The following is an 8,354-nucleotide window of genomic DNA, read 5'->3' as shown; positions in this document are numbered from 1 at the left end:
TAATATTCCTCATTTTTAATGTATAATTAACAAAAAATAAATAAACGCACAGTTTGGCACGTGTTGTCGACTGAAGATGACATCACACGTGTTCAGGAAATTGGTAACGGCCAACATCACATGACCAAAACCAGAAAACAGGTGAGCCGTGATTGGTCGTTGCACGTTTCCTCAGCACCTGGGAAGTCATTTTCAGTCGACAGCAAGTGACAAAATATGTTTTTATGAATTGTACATGGAAAATAATGAAGTTACCACATTGATTATAAACAAAATCTAAACTTTTTAACTGCTGAAAATGGCTGAGTCAATTAGGCTATCAGTAATCTGTGTTCAAATGTGTAAGAAACTACTTAAGTCCATTTTATTTGTATTTACTTCCCACCACTTCCCAAAGTGTCCATTTAACTTACGAGTACTTCCGGTATTTGAGACAGGTAGACTCCGGCGCGGTGCGGTGACGTCACAGGGTTGGGCAGGTGGTCACGTGGTGTGGGGGGAAACAACTCTACGGTGCTGCACCGGAAACTTTCTGTCATGAAGAAGAGCAACAGGAGGAGACAAAAAAGAGACAAGACAAGACGGTAGGCGAACTTTTGACCGGTTCCGATGACGTTCGGTTCGGTATCGGGCGAAAAGCGAAAGTTAACTTGACGAAGGTGAAGCTAGCTAGCTAGCCAGGAAGTGCACCTCGCGCCGAGTAAACCGGTCCAACTGGACAAGAAGCGGACGAGTTCACCATTCAAGTGTTTTTACTTTTGGGCTCAAGAATGTTTGCATGTGGGAAAGTTCTCACACAACTTGTGTTTTTCTACTTGGTTTGTTTCTGTCGAGTGTAAACATCTCACACAAGTTACTGGAACACAATGTAACAATTTGTGACAGTATAAATTTACATTTTCGAGTCTCGAAAGTCAACATTTTTCGTCCCAACCGACGTTTAAAAAAATGATGCGTTCGCGAACCCCAAGATTGTCGTAAAAATGTTCAGCCTCGCTAATATTCTGGAGTTGTATTTTATTCATGATATAGTTTTGGCTTCCTTGTTGTATATGTTTGAATTATTGCAATTTAACTTCTTTATTCACGAGTCACAATCCTGATCCATTATTTGGGAACGTAACTTACGTCATCATTTCTGTTGCAGCGCTTCCAAAATGATGCGTTTGTGAAACGCTGAGAAATAAATCGCTGATCCTCTCAGTCCCTCACGAACGAAAATATTTGAATAATGGTCAATTTAACTCATCATTTTGGCTTCCTCGTTGTCTTTAAAAAAAAAAAAATATTATAAAAATTAAAACAAATTAGTATGTTGGTCTCTGTACCACTTGTTTGTATTTATTTTTATTATTTCATGTATGTTTTAATTTCGATTTTAGCGCTATATTAAATAAAGTTGTGAATTGGAATTGTTGACATTTCACGTCTTTATTCTTGAGTGGCAATCCTACTGAAAAATGTAGAAATTTACCGTTTTGACATTATTTTTCAAAATGTTGTAAAAAAAAAAATACAAATAATCCCTCGCTCTCGCTAATATATTGTTTGGCTTCCTCGTCCTTATTTTAATTATTGTCATTTTACGTCTTCATTAACGAGTTACCGTCCCGCTAAATGATTTTTAAGAAACGGCTATCCCAGGTATGAGCTAATATGTATGGTTTGCCTGGAGAGCCAATCAGGACGTGTCAGGAAGTGCTGATTGCTGTTGTTGTTTGTGTCCAGGTGATAATCGGCGTCACGCAAACGAGCTCGGCTTCCGGCAGGTGGTCAATGTAAGTGCTGACGAGCGACTGCGTGTCAGCGAGGTATTGAACAACATTTCCAATTTTTTGAAACGCCTCCCCCTCCTCCTCTTCATCATCATCAGCGGGTGTTCTGATTGGCTGACCGCAGTGTCTCTCCGCGCCGCCACCTGCTGGCCGGGAGATGCACTGTGGACGCGGCTAGCATGAAGGATTCTGGGTAACTTCTGGTTTCTCGCTCGTGCGGTCTGACGCTTTCTCTTCTGTGGTGACTTTTTGCTTTGCCAATCCTGTGAAAAAAAATGGAAACATTTGCTGTCGATGGTTACCTACATTTGAATTTCCTGATTTCTTGCTAATGTCGCTAACTCTTTTTGTGTGTGTGTGCGTGTGCGTCAGGGCCCCCCAGCATCCTGATGATCAATGGTGACGAGTACCTGGGCCGCACTGAGCATGTCCGCCAGGCGCCTCACTACGACCAGGTCCCGCCGGGCACCTTGCCCCGGGACGACCCCTACCAGCCACACCCACTGAGCGCCCAGTCGGCGCCCTACTTCGCCCTCAGCGCCGACCCGCTCCCGCCGCCGCCTCTGCCCGACCGGGCTCCCATCGGACCCGACTACAACATCGACGGGTACGCCCGACAAATTCTCTCCAATGAATTTACCAAACGAAAGTCCAAATTTACAGGTTTTTGGCGCTACAAACTGTTTTATGGTTCATTTATTATTATTATTTTTTTTTTTTCAAATTTATTTTACTTGTTTGTTTAAGCTTTGTGATGAGAGACAAATTTCGAGTAACATTTTGAGTGGAATGAGGAAATACTAAACCGGATTTAATTTATGCTTTCCATGAAATTACCCGCCATTCTCGGTTAATTCCCGCAAAGTTTTTTTCCCCAAACTCCGCATTTTCTAATGGCAAGAAGTAGGCACACGCGTTAAGTGAGCCAAAATATATTTGGTCTGCCCGTTATTGTATGTCATTGATTCAAACGTGCAGCAAAATCGTCGCTCTCATTTGCTGACACCCATGTCACTCACCAGGCCAGGCCCCACCTTTAAAAGCCAAACACACTCAAAGTTACAGGTGTTACAGTTTGGAACATGAGGAAGACGACAGCAACTGAACAAAAGTAGTACCTGCACGATCTATTTTTATCCGATGACTCCATTAATCAATGGAGTAATCAGTAGAATATTTGATTTAAAAAAAAAAAATACTTAAATGCACCACATTGCGTTTAATAATGTAAAATGAATTCTTGTCCAATTAATCGATAGAATTTGGTAGAATACTAAATGCCAAAAAATATTGATTTCTGTCGTCCTTCACGAAAGAAGACTGATTGTTGTCTGTGTTTAATCAAATTCAATCAATAATTTGCCTGCATTGAAACAATACCTGAGATGGCAACAGGACAACATCAATTTTTACAATCATTATACGAATCTGAAGTATGAAATAAACATCAATCACTGGTTAATAAACAATAATTCGGGAATAAATGCTTTTGTGCACAATTCAAATGATTCCGATTAGTCGATTGAACAATTGATCATTAATGTATTCTACAAATAATCGATGGTGACAGCAATGGCGACTGAATTTTTTTGAACTTGCCGTTTGCAGCCGTAGCGAGGGCGGCGCCACCGAGCAGGACTCGGACCCGGCCCTAGACATCAAACCGGTGCACCGCTTCATCCCCGACTCGTGGAAGAACTTCTTCCGGGCCAGCGATCGCAGCAGCAAAAAGGGGGCGTGGCCCGAGTCCTCCGCGCCGTCATGTAACAACAACAACAGCACGAGCGAGGGCGTGCGTTGCTCGCCCCCCCACACGCCGTCCGTCCCCGGGTCCTACCGGGACCCTTACGGGGGCTCGGCCGGCAGTTACAACTCGGCCAAGGAGCTGCTGGAGCTGGGCGAGTCGGCGTCGGACCGCACCTACCGCACGGCGCTGACTTACAGCGAGCGCGTGGAGGAGTACCACCAGCGCTACGGCTACATGAAGTCGTGGGCGGGGCTTCTGAGGATTCTGGGCTGCGCGGAGCTGCTGCTGGGTGCCGCCGTCTTCGCCTGCGTCTGCGCGTACATCCACAAGGACAACGAGTGGTTCAACACGTTCGGCCATTCGGCGCCGGGCGGCGCCTATGGCGGCGGCTTCTACGGCGCCGGCACGGGCACCGCCACCTACACGGGGCCCAAGACGCCCTTCGTGCTGGTGGTGGCGGGCCTGACCTGGCTGGTGACGGTCATCGTGCTGGTTCTGGGCATGACCATGTACTACCGCACCATCCTGCTGGACTCCACCTGGTGGCCGCTCACCGAGTTTGTCATCAACTTGGCGCTCGCTCTGTTCTACATGACGGCAGGTGGGACGGACACAAAACATTGACAAGGTTACAAAATAAACATGCAAACGGAACATCCAACAAAACTCCCGCGCATAATTTGTCTTCTCGATGACTCAACACAAGATTTTTCTTTTCTTTTTTAAATGAGACGCGGCATTTGTGGTCTGCCCCCCCGAACCCCCTTCCCCCCCGAACCCTCTTCCCCCATTCAGGCATCGTGTACGTGCGCGACACCACGCGCGGCGGCCTTTGCTCCCACCCGGTGTTCAACAACGGCCTGGGCGGCAACTTCTGCAGGACGGAGGCGGGGCAGACGGCCGCCATCATCTTCCTCTTCCTCAACATGCTCATCTACTTGATCGGCGCAGGCGTCAGCCTCAAGCTGTGGCGCCACGAAGCCGCGCGCCGATACCGCCAGAGCGAGCAGCACCAGGTCCCGGCGCCGGCCGCCTTCGAAGCCGCACTTGAAACCTTAACCCGGGCTTGAAACCAAAATCTCAAATCTGAACTTTTGCTTAAAGCCTTCATTTGAAATTCTAACCCAAGTTTAAAACCCTCATTTACTCTACTTTGAAAATTTGTGCTCCTTGCTTGAAACTGAAACGTGAAACCTTAAACCGGGCTTGAAACCCCAACGTGTTCTTCAAACCACAAAATGGTTTGAAAGCCTGATTTGAAAGCCGAAAGATGGCTTCACACCCACATTTGATACAGTAAAGCCAGATTGAAAGCCTCATTTGAAACCCTTGCTTCGAACCCGGATTCGAAGCCCCAAGTCAGACTTGAAACTCTCATTTGAAAGCCCAACTTTTTTGAAATGAAAAATGTCTTGCAAGCTTCATTCGAAACCCGAACTTTGGTTTGAAAGCAACATTTGAATCCTGAATTGAAACCTTAGGCCAGTCTAGAAACCATCAACTCAAATCCCGATTTGAAGCCCAACTTTTTTAAAACGGCAGCTTCAAGTCACGGTTTCAAACCCTAACTTGAACCCTACTTTGAAAGCTTCATTTGAATTTCTAGGTTTTGCTTGAACCAAAGTTTGAAGCCCAAATTGAAAATCCAAACCCTAATTTGCAACCCTCGAACTGGATTGAAACCCTCATCCAGGACTGAATGGCTCCTTTCAAACCATCACATGATGAACTCGGAACCTTTTGTTGCGGCCATTTTGGTGATCTGAGCTTAGCCAAGTTTTGCTTCTCTGCAATATTCTTGATTGAAGCAGTTAACGTTTTCGCTTGTTTTGTTTTTCTTTCAGATGCAGCAGTCCGAGTTTGTAGCGGCGCAGTCGCTGGTGAGCGCCCCCCCAACCCAACCCCCCAACCCCTCCCCCCCGAGAAGCCAACCGCAGTTGAATGTGACCCATTTGTTCTGTTCGCCAGCTGACCCCCGCCGGCGCTCCGGCGGGCACCAAAAGCCCCCGACAGGAGTCGTCGCTGGTGTCGGTCCAGGACGCGCCCGTCGCAGTGGCCCCCAAGATCCTGCAGGGGGCAATACCGTCCGGCCACATCCCCAAGCCCGTCATCGTGCCCGACTACATCGCGTGAGACGGACACGTTTTCATTTTTCAGTCTCCGACAACATCCTAACCAAGATGTCAAAATTGATCCGTTATCAAATGAATCCGTAACCATTGAAGTCATCCAGTTATTTTTTTTATGAAAAATGGTCCAAATCGTATCATTTCAGCATATCAACAGTTATTGTTTACTGATTTCTGGAGTCGGTCATCATCTGTTTCATCAAAATACATAAAATATATATAAAAAAAAAAATTAACCCTAAAAAAAATGATATCCATCCATTTTCTTAACCGCTCGCCCTCACAAGGGTCGCGGGGTTGCTGGAGCCTATCCCAGCTGGCTTCGGGCAGTAGGCGGGGTACGCCCTCAACTGCTTGCCAATAAAATATAAAATAAAATAATCATCATTTTATAAGACAATCACAGCAAACAGGAAACAAATGCTTTTGTGATGCACTTGCATGCAAAATGAACATGAATCTGATTGGTCGAAAATATTTGATCGTGACAGCTCGGGTTGGCGACATGGCCCAAAAAATCGAATCATTCAGGAAGATTACCATTTTAATTGATTTTACTAAAAAAAAATTAAAAAACAGCAAACTTTTTTTTTTACTTTTCATTGATTCCAAAATAATTCCTGTACAAAATTTCGCCAACAATCAATAATGTACGAATACTGATTGTAAATCACTTCACATGAACTTAACATTCATCATTTCGTAGTTGTCGTCCGCATTCTGACACTTGTGGAAAACTCACAATAACATCCGGATGGAACAGAATATCATAATAATAATAATCATCATAATAATAATTCCCTTTCAGCAAATTTGGAGCAAATTTTCAACGATTGGATTTTCCAAATCTGGATGAATGAATTTGATGTATTGCGCAGGCCTGGCGACGGCACTAACCCTAAAAGCGGGACGCGCGTCCCTCCGCCAACAGGAAGTACCCGACCATCCGCTCGGACGAGGAGCGCGACCAGTACCGCGCCGTCTTCAACGACCAGTACGCCGAGTACAAGGAGCTGCACGCCGACGTGCAGGCGGCGTGCAGGAAGCTGGACGAGATGGACGGCTTGATGCGCGGCCTCCCGCAGCAGCCCGCCAGCCACATGGTGAGCCCGCCCGCCGGACGGCGCCGCCGCCTCCTTCCGCCATCGCCGTCGTGACGTGACCTCGCTCTGGTCTTTCCGGACAGGAAGCGGATCGCATCAACAGAATCCTGCAGGACTTCCAGAGGAAGAGAAACGTGAGTGTGTGTTTGCGTGCGCGGGCTTGTGCGTGACGTTGACGCGTTTGCGGTGACGCGGCAGGACCCGACGTTCCTGGAGAAGAAGGAGCGCTGCGACTACCTGAAGAACAAGCTGTCGCACATCAAGCAGAAGATTCAAGATTACGACAAAGTCATGGAGTGGAACGACGGCTACGACTAAAAGCGCTGCCGGCGTCGCGTGGCGCCGAACGGCAAACGTTCCGGCTCTCCATTTTGTTCCACCATTTCACGCACACGCATTGGACACGCCAACTTGTCCGTGGTTTGGCGTGTCGTGCCTTCATGTTGACGTGCTCGCACCTGCTGCGTCTCCGCCTTGAAGACGTCCCGAAACGACGCCTTCACGTCTTGGCTTAACGCTCGTCGATCCTCAACCGAACGATGGGATGAAAACCAGTTGACATTTTTATATAAATATCTTACATGACATCGAAAGTCATTTTTGATCATGAGCTGCACAAATGTAATGATTTGATTCTTTTCTGTCCTGCATATGAAGTTTTCACTTTTTTCTTTTTCTTTTTATACATGATGTTGTGAGTCTTAAAGTGCGTCTTCTGCCCACATTTAGTCATGACTGTTTTCATTTCCTCAGTAGAGCTTCGTTCTGCGGGAATATCCTTGCGTGATGTCGCCACCTCTGCCAGGTGTCGTCATGACTGTTTAACTTCCGCAATTCCTCAAATGCGCTTTCTTCTGTGCCCTTGAATGTTATCGCGTTCGTCCGCTTAACTTTGTTGAACCGTTTACTGGAAACTTTGTGGTGCCGCCCTTCAAGATGGTATAAGAATGTTGTAACTTGGCACTTGTGAGAAGCTACAGCCATGGCCTGCAACTCATTTGTGGCCGGAATATTCTGTAGAAATGAAAGCTGTTCGTGGTCTCCAGCCTGTATTCAGATAACCAACATTCTCACGAGCCGAAAGAAAACGAACATGCGGAGGAAAAAGCTTGTCTTCCAACAGTCTTAACACTGAATAAAACTCATTGGACAAGTTAGTTTGTCTTGATTGTTTTGTGACACTGACATTTGTTTCGCTGAAATGTTTTTTTAGGAGTGCGCCGCATGCTAACCTGCCAATAGCCAGATTGATCATTGTGATCAATCTGGGACTGCTACACGCTGATTTGCTCGAGAAAGGCGGGACATTCTGTGCGGTACTTCGAGCTGATTGGACGATGCGACATTTTACATGACATTTACATTTTTCTCCTGAAGAGCAGAAGTACACGGACCTCGCAAGCGCCATGTTGATAGTGGCGTCGTCGATGCCGAGATCTACATCATCATCCACATTTCCTATACCTTAAAAAAAACATTCTAATAAAGTAGCATTAATATAAATAGAAAAGTAAAACATGGCATAGTGTGGTGCCATATTTTGCCGACATTTAAAAAATGTATCTGATGATGAAACATTTCTTCTCTGTCATTTGATTTA

The 8,354-nt window shown here is 46.1% G+C and overlaps 1 protein-coding gene across 5 annotated transcripts; it reads left to right on the top strand.

The window, feature by feature from the left end:
• Positions 1-437: 437 nt before the first annotated feature.
• Positions 438-7,911, top strand: marveld2a (MARVEL domain containing 2a). Of its 5 annotated transcripts, XM_077542607.1 has the most exons (11): positions 438-584; positions 1,729-1,778; positions 1,874-1,968; positions 2,148-2,382; positions 3,384-4,123; positions 4,318-4,538; positions 5,367-5,402; positions 5,491-5,651; positions 6,583-6,754; positions 6,838-6,888; positions 6,953-7,911. In XM_077542607.1, exons 4-11 carry the CDS (start codon positions 2,165-2,167, stop codon positions 7,070-7,072), a joined length of 1,719 nt encoding a protein of 572 aa, XP_077398733.1. In that variant the 5' UTR covers positions 438-584; positions 1,729-1,778; positions 1,874-1,968; positions 2,148-2,164; the 3' UTR covers positions 7,073-7,911. The 5 variants fall into 5 exon arrangements, 4 of the variants coding, with proteins under 4 accessions (XP_077398733.1, XP_077398734.1, XP_077398732.1 ...); XR_013288152.1 differs by lacking the exon at positions 1,874-1,968 and having other exon boundaries at positions 1,729-1,811; positions 6,530-6,754; positions 6,953-7,050; XM_077542608.1 differs by lacking the exon at positions 1,874-1,968.
• Positions 7,912-8,354: the final 443 nt, after the last annotated feature.

This window comes from Vanacampus margaritifer, chromosome 14, assembly GCF_051991255.1.
Source record: "Vanacampus margaritifer isolate UIUO_Vmar chromosome 14, RoL_Vmar_1.0, whole genome shotgun sequence".
Taxonomy (NCBI): Eukaryota; Metazoa; Chordata; class Actinopteri; order Syngnathiformes; family Syngnathidae; genus Vanacampus; species Vanacampus margaritifer.
This window is presented reverse-complemented; position numbering and strand designations above follow the sequence as displayed.

What these genes read in the sequence shown, in the direction of transcription:
- marveld2a (XM_077542608.1), top strand. Translation starts at nt 2,165, where the DNA reads ATGATCAATGGTGACGAGTACCTGGGCCGCACTGAGCATGTCCGCCAG. An exon ending in TCTGTTCTACATGACGGCAG is followed by an intron (nt 4,124 to 4,317) that starts GTGGGACGGACA and finishes TCCCCCATTCAG; the next exon opens with GCATCGTGTACGTGCGCGAC. An exon ending in ACTTCCAGAGGAAGAGAAAC is followed by an intron (nt 6,889 to 6,952) that starts GTGAGTGTGTGT and finishes GTGACGCGGCAG; the next exon opens with GACCCGACGTTCCTGGAGAA.